Here is a 23,930-nt window from a genome sequence, read left to right as displayed (position 1 = left end):
AATACGTAATATAAAGTAGAGGATATTTACTAATACGGAAATATTTCAGTAATATACAGAAATCGGACACAGTAAGAACTTAAAAAGGCTTTTGTTGAATGATTGGATGCATGAGTGGAATGAATATGTGTGTTGGATGTGTGCTCATGTGGTCCTTTTGGCTTTTGGTTTCTTGAAGTTTTGAGCAGCCATTATTGAATGTTGGAATGTAGAAGGTGGAAAATCCATTACAGGTTTCTATCCATATACTCACTTTGAGTATTCGAAAAATCCCAGTCACCTTACATGTTGTCTTTTTCTCTGTTGTCCAAGTACTGCCATTTTACACTACTCTGACAACTAGATTGCTTTAAATCTAAACATGAACTCTGTATTTGTAGGTTAGCATACTAGTTCGGGTAGCTTTACGGAAGAACTGCTGTTACCGGTCACTTTACAGAGTGTGCCTCTCTGATCCTCCTAATGGCTTTATAAATCTTGAGGACTTTTACTTTCTTCATACAGAGAAGGAAATGAGTTATTTCACTTTGGGAAATATTTTAAAGAGTAAGAGAATGGATGGAGATATCTAGAAAGACTTTCGGGGCACCTGGGTGGTTCAGTCCCCTAAGCTTCTGCCTTCAGGTCAGGATCTCATGGTCCTGACATCTGGGCTCACTGCTCAGCGGGGAGTCTGCTTCTCCCTCTGCCTGTCCCCCTGCTCCTCTGCGTTCTTTCTCTCTCTCTCTCTTCTTTCTCTCAAATAAATAAAATCTTAAGAAAAGATGACTTTGGGATTGTTTCTTAAGCCCTTATTTTAAAACTCTTAAAATTAAGAAAAAAAATCAAAGGTATCTACTTTAAAGTTCAGAGTTTATTAAAAGCTCAAAATGCAGTGATCCATTTGACATTTTTCTTTCCATTATATTACAGGCACAAAATGCACATTTCTATTATGAAATCAAGGGCGAAAACAGCACATGTGGATAACTAAAGCAGTTTTCTTTTCCACACTCCACACCCCCTCTGACCCTACACAGCTGGGAGGTAGCAATATTGGTCACCCCGGTTAATCGCAATTACTGTGTACATTTGAGAGTTTGGGAATGTAATACCAGGTAGCTTAAGGGGAATCTCATGTATAATTGATGGCTTAGCGTTTTGTGTGTATTAAGCAATATGCTAGCAAAGCTTCATATTCACTTCAAATCAGTGGAGAAAGTTAGCTACATTTCTCAACTAGGATCCGTCAAAACAAGTTTCTTCCTAGCCACACAGAGGAGTGCTTGTCTTATAGCATGGTCTTTTGGCTCTTCATTTACTAAACCTAGTTGAAAAAAGGCCAGAGGAGACCTTTTTTAGACTAAATTCGAGAATGTAGATACTAGAGTATTCAAGTGTATTTAGTTGAGAATAATATTTATATTTGGGGGGTGCGTGTGCACGCAGTGGTGTGTGTCCAGAAGTGAGTGAGTGCCTCCTTGCAGACACTTCTGTGCTACTTCCTTTTTAAAATACTACATAAATTATCGATACTCCGTTCTTGCTTATTCTCTTTAGTACTGAATCCTGGATAGAGGGCAGAATTTTCCTATACTATCCACCCTAGTTTTTCCAGAGGATAAATAAATGAAACTTGTAGGTTTCAGTTTGCTATTGCATGTAAAAAAAACACCTGAAGTCCTTAGACTTTACTGCTCGTGAAAGTTGTACATCTTTAATCTCTTTTAAATATACAGCCTTTCATGACAGGAATTAAGACATGAACACTTTCCACATGTTCAGAAGAAAATAAACTTTAATTCTAAATGGCCTTCTAGTGCTTACTCTAACAACAATCAGGAGAAATTTTTAAAATAAGTACTTCCAGGAAATATTTTCAGAATTTTTATGTAGTTGGCAGAGAAAAGGAGATACAAAGAAAGCAGGTGGGGATTGGGTTGTGTTGTTGTGTTTGTTAGTATTAGTGGAAGATGCTGGGCCACAGTGCACCACTGATATCCAAGTAAAATTTAAGCTGCTTCTACCAGTTGTAGGGGTGTAGTTGGATGCCCATCACTTCTCTGTGGTAGAGACCCAGATGTACCCTAGACATTTAGTCAGCGACCACCTGGGCTTTTGTTTGAACTATGGAGACCCCTAAATCCTGTTTTGCATGTAATTGAAGTTAGAGGACATGTTAGGAAAAGCTGTTCTTGACTGACTAGAAAGCAAATAATTGTATTCTGTTTCTGATCTTCATTTATAGCACCAGCAACAAGTGGTGCAGGCTGTGGAACGGGCCAAGCAGGTGACCATGGCCGAACTGAACGCCATCATTGGGGTACGTGGCCTTTCCATTTTAGCTCTGATCTTAGTGTGTGTCATCCGCTTGTTTGCTCTCTCTCTTTAAATTTTGTTCCATCAAAAGGGCAAAAGGCAATAGGGGACCACAAAGTGAAATTCAGCGCTTCGCCTTCTGTCTCATGGTCTCATGTGAAATTGGATGGCTACCTCCAAAGCTTTGGATCACATTCTCACCAATTCCAGTTGACAAGTTCCCAGAAATTCTCCCCTCAGGAGACCAGATAGTTATTTTTCATTTTTCTTTCCTTTGCAGTCAGCTCCTGTTGCTGGCCTAGGCCCGGGGTGAAAAAAAAAGATGGAGATTGCCCTGATGGTAAAATGACCTGATTTCTTTGGTCTTTCCACAAATACAGAGTACCTTCATCCCGTTTTTGGTGAAATAAAATGTACATTTTTGTATCTCCCAGCTACTCTTCCTCCTCTGTGATGGGTTCTTCAGGGCTAGTGTCCATTTGTAGTAGGAGTAAACTAGATGAGAGGTGTACCTTTTGGCAAAGTCGGTGGCCCAGTTAGGATACTCTTCCTGGTGATGGTAGTATTAATGTTGCATGGAAATCCTGCTGGAACTCATAGGTTTGGGCAATCATTCCAACTCCCCTTAGATTTTTGTTCTCTCAGACAAAGGTAACAAGCAATCAAACACGGTGCTAAAACTTAAGGGATAATAAAGGTGAAAAATCTTGCTGAAAAGAGCACAATATTACATCTCTATTTATGCAGCTGGTACACGCAGTTCCTTAGATTATTGTAATGAAGACAATACAACTATACTTTTCTCTCTCTGCCCCCTCCCAAATACTTTCTTTTGTGTATAGATTATACACAAAAGTCTTTTCTCTTTTTTTTCCTTCCCTCACTGTATCAAACACACTTTGAAATGCTAATTATTCCATTTACTTTCATTAAAATTCAAATTGCTGAGTGAAGATGCGGATAAGGGTCGCCTGATAATCAATCTGAAGTGAAGATATTGCTTCAATTATGCCTCTGTCTTTTAACAAGGAAATCACAACTCTGGGATGACTGGCGGGGTGGTGGAGCCATAGTCTGATTGTGGCTTGTTTTTTAATGGGCTGTTTTGAGCTCTGTTTTGTGGCCTTCTGACCACAAGAAAATACTGGTAGTAAATTGGAAGACATCAGAAATAGGAAGGGGCAACCGTTATTTCCTCAGAAGTGTGCCCTTGGAAAGAAGGTGGAATCAGACCCAGCCGCGTAGACTCATCTGTCGTACACACTTCTACGCTCTATGGATGAGGGAGAGATGAGAGGTGAATACATTCCACAAGCAGTTTTTATTTCATAAAACTCCAGAAAGTAGCAGCAGGTACACTTTTTTTAAAGTTGGAAAAGCTAATTTTAGAGTTAACTCGATGTGTCTGTTCGAGCCATGTTTGCTTGAAGCACTTGTGTTCGCGTTGGGATGTATTTTGGTTACCAGATCTCCCAAGGTTACCAGGGATAGAGCCAGCATTTCTCACCCACCACACCACTGTCTGCTGTTGAAGGAGAGAATGTGTGCAGGAGGGCTGATAGGGGAGCGTGCTGGGTCATTTCTGGTTTATTGGTGTTCACTGTTGGTGTGAACTGCGAAAACACAAGTATCCATCCTACCTTAGGACTGGTTGGCAGCCGGTTCTCCAGGAAACAGAGGCTGTTTTGTTTCTTTTCCCAGCCTTATTAGTTACTGTCTGCACAGTGGAGAGATTAATCTGAATCAAAACCCCATTGTTCTATGTTGACTGTTTCTTCAAAACAGGAGGGAAGATCTAAAACTCAGAACAGGTTCCCTTCCCTTCACACATCAAGTATCTTCTCAGTGCTGTTTCATGTATCTCTTGGATTCTACATACCTTGTTTTGGATGGGATGGCAGATTGCCTTTTCTCAGGGAAAGGATGATGTATGAGACTGTTGTCAGGTTACTGACATATTGTGTGGATTTAATTATTAAAATCTAGCAAGTTTAAGTTTGTGACCTAAACGACTTAGTTGAAGAACTCACTCGGTAGAGCCACATACTATCAAAGCAGTGCTGTTGGGGATCTGGTGGGGGTTCCAGGTTATTGGGGTCTGAGCAGGAAATGGAGTCACTCTCACACACTCTTACTATTCTGAAAAACAGATTGCAGAGATAGAAAAACAAACCCAGCAGTTTTAGGGAGCCACAAACCAAATGAAAAAACTCCAACTCACTTGATACATCACTACTCCGGCTTTTCTCTGTGGTGTGTGGTCTTTGTCTCTTTCGGCCCCGGTGATGCCTTCTGTCCTGTAGTTTTCAGTTATCACATGGTGGAATTTTCAGTGCATGCCCTCTCTTCTGTGTCCCCTTGAACATGGCTGTGTTGTGAGGTGGTGCCATTTTGACTTATATCACGAAAGTGATGAAAGACCAATTTTAGATTTTTTTTTTTTGTTCTTGGCTTTGGGATTGGGGTCGGCCATGATTTTTTCCACTGAGGGAATGAAAATTTTCCTCCCAAGAGGCAAAGGCCCATCTAAAGCCCCTGCAAACAGACCTTCATTTGTTTATCACTACATATGTATCTGTTTTATATGTATGCACACCATGCAGACAAGCGCAAATGTTCCCAGATTTAATGAAATCTGATGAAGCACCTTTTTAACTCTGCAATATTATTCTACCTTCATTGGTAAATGAGCCAAACCAGTGATCCATGCAGTTTAAATGCAAAATGCTGAAGTGAGCCTGAAACCTGGAGAGGCAGCTTGTTCTCTTGACAATAAGCTAGTTGTGTTTAATGGAATGAAACACAGTTATAATGATTTCTTTCACAGGTCATGTTCAGTTTAAAACTGTTGATAGATTGAAATAAGTTAAATATCATTTATCTTTTATTTATAAGGAGAAAACCTAGGAAAATTCCTGTGTTGTATTCTACAGTCAATATTTTGTGTGTTGTTTTGAGTTGGTCATATCTCACATTTCCTTGAAGCTTTCCCGGAGTTCCCCCAAATGGGCTGAGGGAATGTTATGTATCTAGTTTGATCTTGTCATGTGTCCTACTAGCCACTGTGTTTTTAAATTAGAATCTCTGCAAGATCACACTGTTGGAACAGCACACAAATTGTAGTTTTAAATCAGTAATATGATCTAATTAGAAATGATGTTTTCATTTCCTGTATTATTAAATTGAGTCATCTGACTATCTTAAAATGCTTTTTAAATCCATTACACTATATAATCAGCACATGCTGTGTGAATGTGGTTATGCTTAATAAAGGAGACTGGCTTGGAACCTCATAAGAATTTCACTAAAGAAGCCACCATTAGGGGAAAAAAAAAAGTTTTGTTAGTATGAACATTGGAAAAGAAAATGTTCAGCTTTTAAAAATAGAAAGTGGGGTTCCTTTAGATTTCCCTCCATGCTCTTTTTTAACCTAACTCTTTGAGGGGGGAAAATGGTAGAAATACGCATTTTTTAAAAAAGAAAGAAAAACCCTTAAAAAAATTCCTTAAGAACAGGTATGCCTTGGTGTTTGTAGGAAAATGCAGTTTAGCACAAGAAATGCTGAACCTCAATTTTTAGCAGTGACATTTTAATGATAGGAAGTCTGCAAAATTATTTGCCATCAATTGTGAAGGCAATAACAAGCCTTGGTGGTTTTTCACACTCTCTGTGTTAAGTGCTTTCAGAATGACAGCGTAAACTGTGTTAGAGAACTCCAAGGAAGTAAAACTGATTAAAATGTTCATGCTTGAATGGTGCTGATGGAATAGTTCATTTGGACTTTCTCTACCTCCTGCAGCTCAAGCTGAAATATTAAAATTCAGTGGATTTAAATCTCTCTCCTCTCAGCTCAGGAAAAAAACATTACATTTTAATAGGTTTTAAACCCATAATTCATTGGTTTGGAGCAGCACTATTAAATCTATTTAAATATTACTTGTATTACTAAGGAAATGATTTAAATGACTTTGCCTTTACTATCCTATGTGTTTGAGTTAGTTTAAAAAAAGGAAGACAATACCTTGGGGGGTTTTTTTTTTTCCTCTTAGCATTTTGTTTTATTGTCCTTGTCATATGATTGGGCCTTAAATTATACACACACGCAGAAACACACACACACACACACACACTCACTCACTCCCTCCAGATTGGCATTTTGGCTGAGGGTCTTGTGGTATGACAGTTTGAAAATGTATGTCCCTTTTTTTCCATCATAGATTTCAAAACTGCCATTTTAAGTTCCAGAGGCATGTAGATACGCCATTGTGGTAGTTTTTCTTGTTGTCTTTGTAAACTTATCGGTCATTAGGCAAAAAACTGGAAGATACTTATTTAGTATTTAGAAGGTATTTATAAAAATATGTATGTGTTCCTACCTGTCCTATCACAGCTTCCAGTAACACAAAATTTGACATACAATTAAAACTACTTCATTTTTCTCAACAAAAGCAGAAAGATAATAAGTATCCAAGAGCCACATTTTCATCCCACCTCTGTATTTTCTAATAAAGGGCTTGCTAGAGGTATTGTTAATTTTGCCGTAGTTGTGCTCTTGTCCTCTTTTGGGCACAGGTATCCCCCCCATGCTGAGGGAGTGGTATCCCTCCTCGGCTACTGCATTCCCACAATTCCCTTATTCCCCTTGTCTGCCTTTCTCTCTGGCCCTGGCCAGTACGACTGCAGTGTTTCCCCAGGCCTGGCAACACCTGTCCTCAGCCACATGGTGAAGCTCTTGCATTTCCAGGTCCTCTTGGTGGGGAATTCACCCTTCACTTACCCCTGAGCAGTATGAAAGGGTCAGGTATGTACACCGACCCCCATGGGGTAATCTGGGCACACAGGCAAACATCTGGGGAAATGACCGCCCCGCTTCTGCCCCATTGGTGGGTGGGCAATTTTGAGATGCTTTCGTCATTGCTCCACAAAGGGTCCCAATAGGGCGGCGTTCCAACTAGTGGCCCATGGTAGTCATTGACTCTGGGGTACATACCTTGTTCTCAATTTCCATTCTTCCCTGATTCACTGTCCCTAGGTCTCACTCCTGTCCTGGGATCATTTTTTAAAATTACGTGCAGCCAAAGCCCTGTCTCTCTACTTTTGGACGAACTAGGAAACTCAGGATTTTACTTCATCAGCCCCAAGCCCTTCAGGGGGCTTTCTGATATAGGTAGGCAGCTGTACTCAGGTGCTGGGATCATGCTGTGTTTTCGGACATGAGTTCTGCACACAAAACATTATTTCTTTAACAGCTTAGCTTTCAGATTCTTTTTTAAATAAATAGTTTTCCATAAATTTGTAGACGAGCCTCCCTTTCTTTTTCTTCTCCCAGCTGATATATAAAATGGAATAAACTTAAAAACAAGCTGTGAAATAGATTTGGGTTTCATCAGAGATCATTAACCCCACCTTCGTGACTGTCTTTACCAGACAGTGTGCCTGGAGTTGAAAGGCTTTATGAGACATGCTGGCCCCTGCCTGCACTGGCTGGCCCCTGGCTGCACGCGGCTTGCGGGGATAAAGGCTGGGGGATGGGGGCTGCTGTTCTGCAGTTGCAAGTCTCTGCTCACCTGCTCGCACAAGGACGATCAACTCGTGCGTGCACGGGAGCCAACGCCGTCTTCATCGTAAGTCTGCACATTCCTCTATATGTTGATATGCCTGCCTCTCACTCTTTTTGTTTCGTTTTTAACAGATTCATTTATTGTGGATCAGGGGGCTACATTATTGATTGATGCAGTCATAATCTAATCTTTGTGCTACAATTTGATGAGGCTCCAAGAGGCAGTGATTTCCTTTCTCTCATAGCGAAGACTCTCATATATTTAAGTAATTTTTTTTAGCTCTGTCTCCACTTTAGGACTCCCTAAGAAACCTGGGTAAAGAACAGGATTTCTAATTTGTATTTATGATATATACTCTGTTTGGTTCTGTTACATAGCTTTCTTAGAAGAAATTTCTAGAAGCTAGTCCGTTTCCTTCCTTCCTCAATCCCTCCCTCCCTCCCTCCCTTCTATCCTTCCTTCCTTCCTCTCTTCCGCTCTCTTTCTCTTTTCCCCTTTTTCTTTTCCTCCCTCCCTCTCTCCTTGCCTTCATGTTGCCAACCTGAAGTGCTACTCTTTTTCTTTCTGTTGAGGAAGGAACCCTTCTCTCTCTCCTTCCGGCTAATAACGTGTATTTTCATAGCTCAAGGTAGAGCTCAGCACAAAGTGTGACAAGAGTTTCAGAACGTATCTTGGTGGGTGCATCTAACTTAGTAAAAGGCCTGTGGGCTTTGCGTTTCCACTACTAAGGAGATGTGGAGTTTCCCAGATTTCTGATCTGCCCTTCGTTCACACCAGAGCACAGCAGGCCGAACCTGTGTAGGGGTCCAGGGGTCTGGGTGTAAGAGTTAACACAGAAAAACAGGTTTCACTCAGGGCAACTTGCAAGCTTGTACTTTATTATCCCTTTGATTGATTAGTGGTTTGTTTTGTTTTTCTTTTTTGCATCCCTTTTTCTGATTCTCTTATTGACCTCTTGCCCTTAGTGTCCCTACAAGTAGCAGCAGCGCCCATGTAGCTAGACCCTCTGCTTTGTGCCCTTCGAAGCTGGGAGGAAGGGGATGGGCAGGCTTACCAGAACAACAGTTCAGGGGTTTACGGACTTAGGCTAAAAGGACTGTCGGTGTGTGTTCTCCTCAAAGCTCCCTAGGAAATTAGTTTGGGAATCTTTGATCTAAAAATGCATTTATGATCTTAGGTGTTTTCCTAAGGTCCTTTGTGAAAAGGTTAGAACCTTTTATCGAATGGTTAAAAATGATGATTATATCTACCCCTTCATTCATGCAGCAGATAATTCCTTCACCAAATCATATCAAAGGGGCACGTTTTATGTTCTCTTTGAATGATATTTTTAAACCTCTTCTAAAGTGTATTCTCAAATGATCCTCAAATTACATTTGAATCATCTTTAAGGTTTTGGTAGTTGTAAGCTTTCTGGTTTTGCATTTTACTACACATAATCAACTTTCAATTTACACATTTTAATTTCAGTAAAACTTTAGTTTCCAAGGACAACAGAACAAAGAGAGAGAACAATAAAAACGAGGCATACATTTATGAATTTATATTTTTTATACTTGGTATTAGGAGTTAGCAAGACATTCATTATTGATATTCTGTATATTTCAAAAAGATTTATCGAGGTATAATTTATAGAAAGTGAAGTTGACCCTTTCTAGCATAGAGTACTATGAGTTTTGACAGCTGAATACAGTCATGTAAACTACCATCACTATGGAGATAGAGAATATTTCTCTCTTGTCCTCCTCCCCAAATTCCCTTGTTCTCTATCATCAGTTTTTATCCCTACCCCAGCCTCTGGCACCTGCCCATGATGTTTTTTCTCCCACAGTGAGCCTTTTGAAATGTCCTATAAATGGAATTAAACACTAATGCAGCCTTTTGAGTTTTCATTTAGAGTAATGCATTTGATGTTTGTCACCTGTGTTACTGGTTTCTTTGTATGGCTGAATGATATTCTGTTCTAGGTAGGGTAGACTAGTGTGTTTACTCCTTGAAGGAGAGTTGGGTTAGCTGTAGCTTTTTGTGATTGTGAACAAAGTCCTAGTAAATATTAACATACAGATTTGTATAAGTTTTTGTAAGTGAATATAAGATTTCCTTTCTTCTGGGTGATTACCTGGAAGTGGGATTGCTGAGTTACATGGTTAGTGTGTTTTGAAAGTAACTGACCTACTGTTTTCCAGAGTGACCGTATTGTTTTGTACTCTCACTAATACGCTCTGTGAGACAACCTTTACTTCAGCAGCAAGAGGAGCTGCAGGCTTTCCGAGTCACTGGCCATTTTCGATAGGTGGATGGTAGTACCCGTGCGTTTATGTATTTCTGTAACAGCTAATGGCTTATGAGTGTCTGCCTTCTTTGGGAAGTATCTTTGCCTCCCTTTTCCTTGAGTCAGTTATTTATTGTGAAGTTCTGAGGGTTAAAAAAAAAAAAAATACTGGATGTAAGTCCTTTGTATGTTTTGCAAATATTTTCTCCCAATCAGTAATCAGTCTTTAATCTTGTTTAATAGTATCTTTTGAAGAGCAGAAATTTTTAACACTGAGGAAGTCGGATATATGAATTTTTCTTCATGAGCCTTAACTTTTGGTGGTGTCTCTCAGTAATCTTTGTCTCACCCAAGACCATAAAGATGTTCTCCTAGCTTTTCTTCTAGAAGAAGTATGTTTAAGCCTGTGATCCAGTTTGAGTTTACTTTGTTTGTGGTATGAGATGTAGATCTAGTTTCTTTCTTTCTCACTTTCTTTCAGTGGTTCCAGCACATTTGTTAAAGTAACTCTTTTCTCCTTTGAATTGCCTTTGCACCATTGTTGAAGATCTAATGGCTGTATGTATGTGGGTTCTCTTCCAGACCCTCTTCTGCTCCATTAAACTGGGTGTCTGTTCTTTTGTCAATGACACACTGTCTTGATACCTCTAGCTTTCATTATCGATATTCCCCATTCCATTTTGTGCGTATTTTTTGCTGTTCTTGCTTTTTCTCTTTCCAGTACCCCTCAGAACTTGGGTCTTCAATGTCCATGTCCTAGAGACTGGCTGATGGAAGAAGGGAAGGAAATACAAGCTCAATAAAAAACTTTCTCTCCTATCAAAAATGGTCTCTATTCTGCCTCCAGACTGTTATGTCAAAAATGACTCCACTTCCTGTCTCCCTCTTCTGGTCTCCAGCCTCCTCCTCATAGGGCTTCTTGTTTTACACATTTGTCTCTCTCTTCTTTATCCTACCCGATCTTCTGAAATACAACTTGGGTCCTATTGCTCCCCTGCTTAAAACTTGTCTCTGAGGCCTGCCAGTTTTGCTTAGAATGAAACCTAAATATCTTACTGTGGCCTATAGATTTCCTCATGAGCTGAATCTTTGCCCACCTCTCTGATGTTATATACTGCTCATTCTCTTCATTTGACTGTATTTCACCCACATTCCCACACTGGCCTCTGTCTTCTCTCCCTGGGTCACCCCAGGCTGCTTCTTGACTGCGAGTTTGTGCATCAGTGCTCTTGAAGGCCCACCCTCCATGACCTGACGTGGTCTTCCTGGTGCTCCTTGAAGTCCCACCTCATGTTTCCCCGGAGAAAGGACTTCCCTGATCAGCAGGCTTTAGTAGCTCGTTTACCCAGTTCCTTCTCTGCCATATTAACCTGTTCTGTTTTTCTCATAGCATTTACCATTTATTTGTTCATGAATGCATCACACTGCCCTCACTAGCAAGTGAGATCTTGTTCACTTTTCCTGCTGTGGTGCCTAGAACAATGTGTAGCTCATCACATTCAATTAATACTTGTACAGTAAAGATTCAGTAACTATTTGTTCAATAAACATGCAGTAAGGGGCGCCTGGGTGGCTCAGTCGTTGGTCGTCTGCCTTCGACTCAGGTCATGATCCTGGGGTCCTGGGATCGAGCCCCACATTAGGTTCCTTGCTCCGCAGGAGGCCTACTTCTCCCTCTACCACTTCCCCAGCTTGTGTTCCCTCTCTTGCTGTGTCTCTCTCTGTCAGATAAATAAATAAAATCTTTAAAAAAAAATTTTTAAGGGGCTCCTGGGTGTCTCAGTGGGTTAAAGCCTCTGCCTTCAGTTCAGGTCATGATCTCAGGGTCCTGGGATTGAGCCCCGCATCAGGATCTCTGCTTGGCGGGGAGCCTGCCTCCTCCTCTCTCTCTGCCTGCCTCTCTGCCTACTTGTGATCTCTCTCTCTCTGTGTCAAATAAATAAAATCTTTTAAAAAAAATTTTAAAAAATACAGTAATTTATTTTTAATAAATATTTGTTAAATGAATAAATACTCTATTTTGAGCTATTTTTGCACTTCCCCCCCACCCCTGCACCCAACGTGCATACAGTTTTGAGAGGAAGTTTGGACTGGTAGAAAATCCGCGATCCTGAGTGTCACAGTATGATCTTAGGAATTTCATTTAACAGTTTTCTCACCTGTAGGCTGCATGGCTGGAGCAGATAGGCACTAAAGTATTCTCACTTTTCTAACATTGTGTGCATTGTATGGTTTCTAAGCCTCTTTATTTTGGTAACTGTAGCATTTTTTATTTTAAAACTAAAGGGCCTTTTGTGTCGCAGTTATTTCTCTTGATTTACATCCGTAGGCTTAGATGCTTTTCCCTCAACAGGTAAGTAAAAATAGCAAATGTTTATGATTTGTTTTGTGTCAGTACTGCTTTTAATCTTCACATCAGCCCCGTGGTGGAAGATAGTATTACTCTCCCAACTTTACATAAATTGAAACCAAGGCTCTGAAGGAGTAAGTAGTTTTCTAAAGGCCACGCAGGGAGGAAGTGGCAGAACGGGGTTCACACTTAGACCAACTTCAGAGCTCACACATTTAACCATTCTGTTACACTTGTCCCTTATTTGTTCCCTTGACTCTGTGTTCTTCTTTCTTTTATACTAGGATCAATAGTCTCTTTATCCCAAGACCCACTGTGGATTGTCCAGTGTTTAGTGTGCAGAGCTGAAGAGCTGAGTGAGGGAAGTGGAAATTGGGCGTGCCTGATGCACATACTAATTGGTTAGCCTGAGCTGTCTGAAGCGATTAGTTGCATAGATCATCTGGCTACTTCTGACTCATACTGTGTTTCTCCCTGTCTGTTCTAACTTTCTCTCATATGTAAGAATCACAAGTTTTTATGAACACCACTTTTAAACCGAGGTCCTTGGTATTTTAAGTCTAGGCCCTTGGATCTTCTTGGATTTCATGCTAGGGTATTAGGCTATCTATTAGCTCCCTAAAATGTTGACAAAATTATGGGTGGGTGAAAGAAATACTTACATTTTCGAGAGAAGAAATTTTGGACTTAGTTTCACAAAAGGTCCCATGACACAAAAACGTTTGAGCCTGTGTTTTATGGCAGTAGAACTGTGCCGGGTCTTGATGGGAAATAGTAAACTTCTTAGTGGGATGTATGCAGCTAGAAAGCAGTTGTCTGTAGCATTAAAAGGAGACATTGCTAGACAGTTGTTCAGAAATCTGGACATCAGGAGTTTATACTGAATTTGTTTCTAAATATTGCCCAGGGGATGGGGGAGTTCCTTGAGCTGTTGATGGTTTAAAAATTTAAAAAAAAAAAAAAAAAATGAACAAACAAAACAACCCAAAGCTATACTTGTTTCATATCATCATAGGTACTATGGAACATAAGTCAGCCATTTAAATGTTTAAGCTTAACTGACAGTTCATGATAATGGCTGGTCAGGATGTTGTTTATATTAAGAGGAATTAACTGGAGCCAGGAACTGCCTTCATATAGTTGTATTAAAAACAATACAGACAAGTCAGTATTCCTTCAGAAACTTTATTATTTTCCTGTTTATACCAGCACGCTTTAAAGTTCTGGGGCACAATGGCAACTAAAAACTGGTCCCTGCCTCTTTGGTGCTCATGATCTCATGGGGAGAGGTAGATCCAAAGATGGATAAATCATGTTAATGTTAAATCATGAATCAAGCACCGGGGTAGCGGTTACCCAGTGAAGGCAGATGTGTGAGGGTAAGCGAATTATAGGCAGCAGTGGCTGAAGAAGGGAACGTTGGTAGAGGAGGACCCTAGAGGGCCATTGGCCAGTCAAAGGCACATAAAAAAGAATCTGTGGCGATTGCCAGTATATTTGGGGGAGTCCTATTTGAAATTATTTCATGGTCTTATGATAAACTGTTTACTTTTTTCCTGCTTCCATTTCTCCATCTGGAGAAAGTCTTGTCCATTCTGCTTGTGAATAGCAGCTGCTTGGTGGGGTGCCATAATAAGCACACTGCAGTCGTTGTGCGGACCCAATAAGCGATAGTGAACGCTAAGCCCTACACATAAACCTTGCAAGGAAGACTCAGAGGGGTACATTCACAAACCCTCTTGAAGGCAGCTCCACAGCCATTCTGTCCCTTGTGATTTTCATACATTATTTTCCCTTGGTAGATTTATAAAAAGGGGGAGAGTTTATCCAGGCACCCAGATTATCTTCTCCACGGGGCCAGTGCCACCGTGGCTCTGAAGTGGACTGGCAGTCATGTATCTTTCCCCCTGGGTAGTTCTGGGTTGACTGTAAACAATTTGTAGAACAATCTCTGCACGAACGAGTAGCTGGGAGAAGGAACCGTATAAGGGGAAGTTTAAGCTGCTGCGTACCTGGATTAAAAGCTCAGAGATGGTTTGGGGTCTCTTTCAGCTAAGAACTTCAGACTGGGGGCACCTGGGTGGCTCAGTGGGTTAAAGCATCTGCCTTTGGCTCAGATCATGATCCCAGGGTCCTGGGATCGAGCCCCTTGTTGGGCTCTCTGCTCAGCGGGGAGCCTGCTTCCCCTCCCCTCTCTCTCTGCCTACTTGTGATCTCTGTCAAATAAATAAATAAATTCTTAAAAAAAAAAAGAGCTTCAGCCTGGCCTGTGAGCAAAGATAGATGTCCAGGCAAGTTTTGTTGGTTGTTTCTTGCAGGCTGAGCCTGTCCCTCCTGCTGAGGAGGCTGACCCATCCAGGTGCTCTGTCCAGGTTTCCTTGCAGCTGGGCTGTGGGCCAGTGACCCCATCCAAGTCCCATGAGATATCTTTTTCTCCTTCTTAACAGAAAAACCCAGAAAAAGAAAATTGCCCTCTTTCTGCATATGAACCTGGTTGTGTGAGGATGAGTTAATGCTGGGAGCCATCTTGGTATGGAAATGAGAGAGAGGCCATGAGAACCAGAGAGATGTTGACACAAAACCTTGATATGGCCAGGTCATCCGACTAACCCTGGACTTTTTAAGTGAGAACTAAAAATCTCTGTTACTTAGGCCACTTTGATTTGGGTATTCTATAACTTATGGAGGAACTGTCTTCCAGCGGTTATTTTGTAATACCATGGTGACTGCATGTATACATCAGAATTGGAAACAATCTAAACCTGAACCAAACAATTCACGTAAGTGGACTCTCACATATCTATACAGTAGCATACACTGTGTGACCGTTATGCGTGATGCAGTCAAAGCATTACCCAGGGATATGGGAGAAAGTTCGATATGCGCTAAAGAAGAAAAGAAGAACTTTAAACTGAAAGACAGCGTCATGTTACTTGTGTTAAAATGCTTATGTGTGAATGAAGAAATACAAGATGGACTTGATCATTACATTAGTTGTTTTTTTGGCTAGTAGGATTTTGCATGACTTAATTTCTTTACATACTGCTTGTTCCTTACACACATGATTTCTGATCTAAAGAAGTTATAACTTCTGTGAACTAAAAGTGCTCTATAGAAATAAGGTATTTAGAAAAATTACAAAGCAAAATTTGTATTTATAGGCTCATTCCTCCTCACGTCTGCCCCGTCTGAGTAAATAGTGCAGTCATCTACCCAGTGACTGGGGGCCTGGTGTTAACAAAGTATCCTGGATTCCTTCAGTTATTATCATGCCCTTCTCCTTCAATAACCATGTCTTTTCACGCTGCCTCAACTTACCTTCAGTCCTTCTACTCTTTACGATTTGTACTGCCACAACCCTAATCCAAGTCATCATGCGTTTTTGGTTTGAGCCCATATTACCTCCCAGCTGGTCTCGGTCTCTCTCCTTTCATCTGGGGCACTCTGCCAGTCTCACATAAGCATTCTGTATTTTAAACATTTTAAAATTATTTAATACTCTAGCTTGCAGTACTGATTAGTCTTTATTTAAAACAATGGAATAAGTACTCAATACATCAGAGGGGCATGTAGCTCAATGCGGGGGTGGGGGAATGGCCACTAATAAGTACTACTGAGGCAATGGTTGGTTATTCTTGTGGAAGAAAGGAAATTGGGTCCACCTATCTCCTCGTTTGCTGAAGTCAATCCAAAAAGCACATGAAAGACAGAACCTTAAAACTTCCAGGAAAAAAAAAAAGAATCTCTATCTTGGGGTAGAGAAGTATTTTTTAATGGGTCACAGAAAGCTGAAACCATAAGAAAAAAGACTGATGATGTTACCTAGTTTAAATTACAAACACCCGTTCACCTAAAGGTGAAGTAAGGAAAGTGGAAAGACAGGCCCCAGAAACAGAGAAAATACTGGCAACACATACAGCCAGCAAATGATTGCCATCCAGCTTCTGTCCATTAAGGACAAACTAAAAGTTCAATTTGAAAGACAAAACAAAACTAGAAAAACTCACCATGGCTTAAAGCTCTCCTTATTCTTACATGAAAGTCTAAATTCCTTTCTGTCCCTAATCTGATTCCCATATTTCTCTTTTCCCATACTTTTCCCTTGCTCCTTGGGCTCCCACCAGATGTTCTTTGGCTTCGTTGGTCATCTCAGGGCCTTTCTGGTTCTGGGCCTTTGTGCACCTCTTTCTCTCTTGCCTGATTTCCTTTCTCCCTGCACTCTGCAAGGTTCTCTTATTCTTAACTTTCATGTCTTAGTTTAGAAGTCACTTCCCTAAAGGGGCAGTCTCTTTTGATTTCTTATGAAGGATTGCTTACCTCTTAGGGTCAGACCTCCCTAGTTAAGAAAGGGCCCCATGGGGCAGTGAGTGCCATCACTGGACTGGATGGTGGGGGCTTGTGCTCCTGATACTGATAAAATCTACTGACTCACATGTGTGTGGGTGTTGGACTATAAAATTCTAAAGCCTGTTCCTGCGGGGTGGGAGGATTCCCACTCCACTAAGCAATTCTCTAACACCAGTTGGGTGTCCCATAATTCAGCTAAATTCTGATAACTGTCTATCTGAAGATAGCATCCTGCCTTAGCCCTGCAAGACAACTTCCCACCACCACCACCACCATCCCCACCTCTTCAGAAGCCAGTTGCAAGTCCAAGTTGTCACCTGTGCTTCCAGTTCCCTTCCTGGGTTCCATTAATTTGCTACAGCAGCTCACAGAACTCAGAGAAGCATTTTAGTTACAAGATTAGCCATGTATTGTAAAAGGATATAACTCAGGAACCAGAAGATAGAATAAGATGATTTAAACAAAATATGGGGAAAGGGTGTGGAGTTTCCTGCCATCTCCTAGTGCACATTTTCTCCAACTCTCCCCAGGTGTTGGTCAGCCGGGAAGCTTTCCCAACCCTGTTCTTTTGAGTTTTTCATGGAGGCTTGGCATGATTGATTAAATCATCCGTAGGTGGTGATGGGACTCAGTCTCTAGCACACTCCTCTGCCCTGAGGTCAGAGTGTGGCTGAAGTTCTAACCCTCTAATCACATGGTTCTCTTAGCAACCAGCCCCCCAAGTCACCTTATTAACATAACAAAAAACACCTTTGCTGCTCTCCTTGCTTGGGAAATCTCAAGGGTTCTTTGTGCCAGAAATAGTGGACAAAGACTAAATGTATAATTCTTACTATAAATCACAACGTCACAACCTGGTTCAGTGTTTTTTCAGATTGTGAGTCAGACTCATGAGTGTGCAATGAAATCAATTTAGTGAGCCATCGTCAGAATTTTTTATTAAGAAGTAGAAGAGAATAGAAAATATTACAGGAAGCTACACATACTATTTGGTATTGCTAATATTTTGTTTTGTTTATATGTGTATTCTCTGCAGATACGTGCATGTCCACACATGTACAGCACACACATGAGTTTTGGCCAAAATGTTGGAAAGCAGCTCATCTCGGTGTCATCTGAAATTCATTCTACTTTTGAAGGTTAATTGCAGGATTACTGAAGAACCTAAAGTAGATAGGCTTTTTAAACACAGCTTGACTTTTTAAAGCACTCTGAAATAGCTAAAGAACACTTTCCTGAGCAAGATCCTCTCACTTGGTGACTTTAACAACTAAAACCCAAAATAGAAGCATTGGTTTCAGCAAGATACATGTTAAAAAGCTCTTAAAATTTTTTTTCAAAGCTTGAACAAGTTTCCAGGAAATTTTATTTCTGTTATTGATTTGCTTAGAACTACCTTTTCTAGTAAACTTTGGACCACTTCAGAAAAAAAATTCTAGCAGGATCTCCGATGGGAAAGCTAACATAATAATTCAGATTTGGGGGATTCCCCCCCCCTCCTTTTCTTGCCATTATCAGTTTGTGAGTTAAACTGCAATTTAAGACAATAGAATTCTTGGCAGAGGAGTCACGGAATTGCTTACTTTGCTTGTTACGTGTTTTCCTCGTAAAGACCAGCGCAGGGAGCTTGAAGAGCACAGAGATCTGTGGTGTAGTATGAGAAACATCCTTGCAGTGATAATCTTCTTTGAGTTGTTCTAAATGTAGGTCCTGCCCCTGCAGTAAATCTCGTTCATGTTTTAAGTCGAGTGAGTTACAGATAAATTTCGGTTGAAAAATTCCTTGTTTTGTTCTTTTTATTCTTGATTCTTTCTATATATTCACTTATTGGCTTTTACTAGATGTGTTTGTTAAAAGCAAGAACTCTTGGGGCATGTGGGTGGCTCAGTCGGTTTTAAGCTTCTGTCTTTGGCTCGGGTGGGCTCAGGCTCTCCACTCAGTGGGGAGTCTAGTCCCTTTCTCCCTCTGTGCCTCTTTCCACTTCTGTGTTCATTCTCTCTCCTTCTCAAATAAATAAAAAAGGAAAAAAAGGGGCGCCTGGGTGGCTCAGTGGTTTAAGCTGCTGCCTTCAGCTCAGGTCATGATCTCGGGGTCCTGGGATCGAGGTCCGCGTCGGGCTCTCTGCTTGGCGGGGAGCCTGCTTCCTCCTCTCTCTCTCTCTCTGCCTGCCTCTCTCCCTACTTGTGATCTCTATCTGTCAAATAAATAAATAAAATCTTTAAAAAAAAAAAGGAAAAAAAAAGAAAAAGCAAGGCCTCCAATCTTTTGTCCAGAAGGACACATCTATTTTTCCCATCCCAACAGCCACAGAGAAGTAGAAAGAGTAGTAAAATCAAGACTGTACTCATCACCTAGACTAAACCAGTTAACATTTTGTCTTTTGTGTATGTACTGAACTGTTTTAACGGAAGAGGCCATCATGATGACGGTTCACCTTGTGATACATCGCCATGCATCTTCTATAAACAAGGGTGTTTTCCTCTATAAGGGTGATACAGTTAACACATCCATATACACAGTGGTTTTTTTGTATTCCCAGTTCTCCAGTCCGCAAAATGCCTGTGGTAGCACTTTTTCTTCCCAGCAGTCCAGTAACCCACCCACCCCCCCCAACCCCTAGTCTGTGATTCATACTCACAAATGTCTTTGTTCCTCGGTCTCTGCAGTCTTCTCTAAGGTAGAATAGTTCCCAAACCATTTACTTTACGACTTGGGCATTTTAGAAGACTCTAGACCAGTCTTGTGGCATGTCTCAGAACCTTGATTTGTCTGGTTGTTTCCTCATGTTTAGATTCAGGTTAAGTATTTTTAGTAAAAATACTACCTGGGTGCTGGTGTATTTATAGTTGTATCACCTTATTAGTGAAGCTTGGTGATCTGTGGGTTGATGTTTGACAGTGAATCATTTGTCCTCCAACAACTTCTTACCCATTGGCTTTAGCCTCGGTTGATGCTGTTAATACAGTTGGGGTGGTGAAGTGGTAGATTTTAAATTCTTTTCCCTTTTAAATTAATTTTATGTAAAGAACTGCCCCTGCCCCTCATCCTTGTGTGTGTGTGTGTGTGTGTGTGTGTGTGTGTGTGTGTGTGTGTGTGTGTACACAGACGTCTGGATACCTTTTCCGGTGATAGCAGTCACCATTTATTGTTTATTATTTGCCAAGCTCTATGCTAAGGGTTTTACATGAACAATCTCACAGAATTCTCCCAACACCCTCAGGGGATAAATTTTAAAACTGTTCCCACTTTGTACATGAAGACACTGAGGCCCAGAAATGTTAAGTGAGTGGCTCTTCCTTACATAGATGGTGATGATCCCAGCTTGGTGGCTCTGATGGCCTCTTCATTATCATGCATCACTGACTGCCTTTCAGAATCTCTTTTCTCAGATTCAGCCCAGCCCCCACAGACCATGTCCTAACCAAAGGGCATCTTCACAGTCAAAGAGTGTAGATACCAGCCCAGTCCTGGGCCCTTCCATGGCCTTGCTACTCCATTTCAGAGTCTGTTGCCTCCTCTTTCCCACCTTTTCTCAGTGAAGGTCACTGGGTCCCCCCTTACTTCTCTCAGCATGGTGTCTCCTGGTTAGCTCAAGGCACACATGCTCTGTACCCACGTTGGCCAGCTGGTGTAAGAATGTTGTGAACTTGTGAACCATTCCCTAGTCCTTGGCGCCAGAATGCCCCACAGCCTCACCTATTTTCTTAGGGTACCGTGGACCCCACTCCTGGAAATTGTTTCTTAAAATGTGTTCAAAGTGTTAGAATCTGTTAGAGTTATTATTCCTCATGATGCTTTTAAATTGTCCAAGTTTTGCCAGTCAGGACCCCTTCTGGTTGGCCCAGTGTCCTAGTTGTCACTCCCCATTAGTTAGATTTAGATAGCTTTCTTACTTCCTGGCACAAGAGCTCTGAGGCTCACCATGCACTTTTTTTTTTAAAAGAAACCAAGATATGACACTAAGTGTGCTCATTGTCACTGGGGTGTCATTGTTCTGAGAAAGATGCTGCCTTTTTTTTTTTTCCTCTTTTCAGGATTTTTTCTGTGGTTGATAGTGTAGTAGAGATGAGAGTAGTGGGCAAGAAAATCTCTGCCTGGTTTCCCACTGGAGTTGTCCAGAATTGCTAGGGATATGTATTTCCTGAAGCTCTGCATTTATTGTGCTCCTACTTGGTCATTGGCCTCTCAGGCCCTGGCAGTCAAACAGTTGGAGACATTCAATTAAAAATAATTCCTCCTTGGGACACCTGGGTGGCTCAGTTGGTTAAATGTCTGCCTTCGGCTCAGGTTGTGCTCTCAGGGTCCTAGGATTAAGCCCTGTGTAGGGCCTCCTGCTCAGCGGGGAGTCTGCTGCTCCCCCTCCCTCTGCCCCCCAACTCATGCTCTCTCTCTCAAATAAAATCTTAAAAAAACAATTCCTCTTTTTGTAGAAAGAAAACATTTCAAATAACATTTCCTGTGAACTTGATTCACTCATGGGTCCTTTTCTATCCTTCATTCCAAACTTAAAACTGCAGGGAAATAATTCTTTGTTATAGAAACTCCAGTAAAAAGCTATTAACAGAATTGAGGCTATGTCTACCACTCATTGCTGTATATTTTCAGAAGTAATTACTGGCTATTTTTCAAAATTAAATTAATTATCTTAATGGAATGCTTACTTGTCTAAGTTTAAAGTTCACTCCATTTTAATGTTTATTCTCTTGAATGGCCCATCAAGGGAACTTGGAAAAAAAAAGGGATTTTTATTTTGTATTGTGGTTTGAGATAAGAGAGTGTTTTGGATTTTTTTTTTCCTTTTTACCCCCCCCCCTTTTTAATTAAGTAACTGAAAGATGGTAACAGCCTTGGGGAACTCAGTGAGAATCTTTCTAAGATACGTTATCTTTCTTGGTAGGTTTTTCTCAGTTATGGTTACATAGAGTGTATTTTATTTTAATGTTTACTTGGTACTACACTCTATGTCGTTCTTTTTGATTTTTGGCTTTTTTTTTTCTTATAAAGTCATTTTTTAACTTGTTTATAATTATATGGCGATTTGTCTTTTTTTTTTTAAGATTTTATTTATTTATTTGACAGAGATCACAGGTAGGCAGAGAGGCAGGCAGAGAGAGAGGAGGAAGCAGGCTCCCTGCGGGGCAGAGAACCCGATGTGGGGCTCGATCCCAGGACCCTGGGATCATGACCTGAGCCAAAGGCAGAGGCTTTAACCCACTGAGCCACCCAGGTGCCCCTATGGTGATTTGTCTTAAATTATTTTAGTAACAAGTCAGTGTTGAACTATGTACTCTTAATATACATTGCCTTTCCTTTCATCTTTAAAGAGCAAGAAGTTTTATGTTTCTTAGCAGGACTGTAGTAGCATAAAGTAGTAAACCTTGCAGGTTAATTGCTCTGTAATTAACACGGATGGGGCGGAGACCAGAAGACAGGACACCATGGGGCAACTTCAGCAAGCTTTCCTTGTGTTGTAGGGCAACCCGTTAGGTTATGCTGCTCTCCGCTTCTGGAATAATACTCGGTGAAACTGAGTTTGCTCTCTGGTAATCTGCTTTGAGTTTTCCTCTGTCAATGAGAAGACTTACAGAGATTCTTCTTTTGTATTGAATTCTTGGATGTTATTTGAAGTTTGATAGATAGAAGCCATTTTATTTTTCAGCCTAGGAAAGGGTGGGGTTCAGATGATTTGTTGATGACTCACTGCTTTTATTGAAAGAAGATGGTGTCTTAGATGTTTGTGTTATTGACTAATCAGGAGTCATTATCAGTGTGCATCTGGCACTCTACTTCTAGGATAATTTCGAAGTGTGAACTTACAAAGAAGCTTAAAAATGACCACCTAATACAGAAAGTAGTCCGTTTCATTGATGTAAACATTTTAAAACATACTAAATTATTTCTGTATATCTGTTTTACATTTTTATCATATATCTTTTGGTGACATTGCATTATTTTATCATTTATATTTTAAACACTTGATAACGATTACTCCTTTCTACCAGGTACCTTACTGAATATGCTTTTTTGTTTGATATCTTGTATATATAGTGGATGACTTGTGAAATGGGTTCATGCTTAGCCCCTTCTCATTCTTTTTTTCTCTCCTAAGGTCAAGGCATATTCTGTTCACCAACACGATTATAATTTGGATGTTGGCATTCTTAAGATCTATGAAAGGGCTTTATAATTTTGGTACAGTAACATGTGAAACATTAAAACTTGTCAGTGGAATATGGCATCCTAGAACAGAAAAATGGCATTAGTAGGAAAATCAGAGAAATCTGAATAAAGTCTGTAGTTTGGTTAATAGTAATGCATTATGTTAATATTTTAGTTCTGATAATTTCTGTGGTTATGTAAGATACTAACTTTAATGGAAGCCAGGTAAGGGGTATGTAGGAATTTTCAAATTTAATTTATCAAGAGCTTTAAATGTATGATGAAATACATATGACTAAATAGTGGTAAGTTAGGTGCCAGGGGTACAGAGGCTGGAGGCTGGTCTCTTCTCTCCAGAATCTCACAGTCTTGCTGGCAAGTCAGAGGTCTTCTTAGGCATAAAAAGATGCATAACAGTACCTTTCCAAGGCAGCCTGTGCCAGGGAATGATACAGGGAGTCTGGTGTGATAGTAGACGTTTGGGATGTTTGAGAGGCTGTTGTAGAGTGGGTGGAACATGAGGTGAGCCGGCATGGATGACTGTAGCTTAGTTAGGTGAAGGTGAGGTGGTTTTAAGAGATGGGAGATGACATGAATTGAGGGGGAAGACATACCAGTGGTGATACAGGTGAATTCATTAGAATTCAAGTGAGCTAACAGGAGGCTTGTTCTAATCAGAGTATGATAAGGGTCTGTTGGGTATGGTGGTGGTAGAAATACAAGGAATTGAGAATTGATAGGATTTGGTGAGGGTGTAGGAGCACAGAAGGAAAGCAAATCAATGGTGACTGGTTAACCTGAGCCAGTGGATGTTACCTAGGGCGTTTGTGTTAAACATTTCTGTTTTAACGTAATGCTGCACTGCCAAACAGAGTTATGTGGCAAGAAGTTAGACCTGGGCTACCAGAGGGTGGGAGAAGAACAAAAGATTAAGGACTGTCAC

The 23,930-nt window shown here is 40.7% G+C and overlaps 1 protein-coding gene across 9 annotated transcripts in view; it reads left to right on the top strand.

Annotated features, from left to right (window-relative positions):
* Positions 1-23,930, top strand: part of TLE4 (TLE family member 4, transcriptional corepressor) — a 142,967-nt gene that overhangs the window by 45,974 nt on the left and 73,063 nt on the right. For 6 of the 9 annotated variants that reach the window (XM_046022605.1, XM_046022604.1, XM_046022606.1 and 3 more), the window contains one exon: positions 2,228-2,302. The exons of the other annotated variants lie outside the window; for them this stretch is intronic. In XM_046022605.1, the coding sequence (XP_045878561.1) occupies positions 2,228-2,302 (75 nt within the window). The remainder of the gene's footprint in view (positions 1-2,227; positions 2,303-23,930) is intronic. 9 annotated transcript variants of the gene reach the window in all.

The sequence above is a fragment of the Meles meles genome, chromosome 11 (genome assembly GCF_922984935.1).
Source record: "Meles meles chromosome 11, mMelMel3.1 paternal haplotype, whole genome shotgun sequence".
NCBI lineage: Eukaryota > Metazoa > Chordata > Mammalia > Carnivora > Mustelidae > Meles > Meles meles.
The sequence above is the reverse complement of the archived record's forward strand: the minus strand, read 5'-3'. Positions and strand labels throughout refer to the sequence as shown.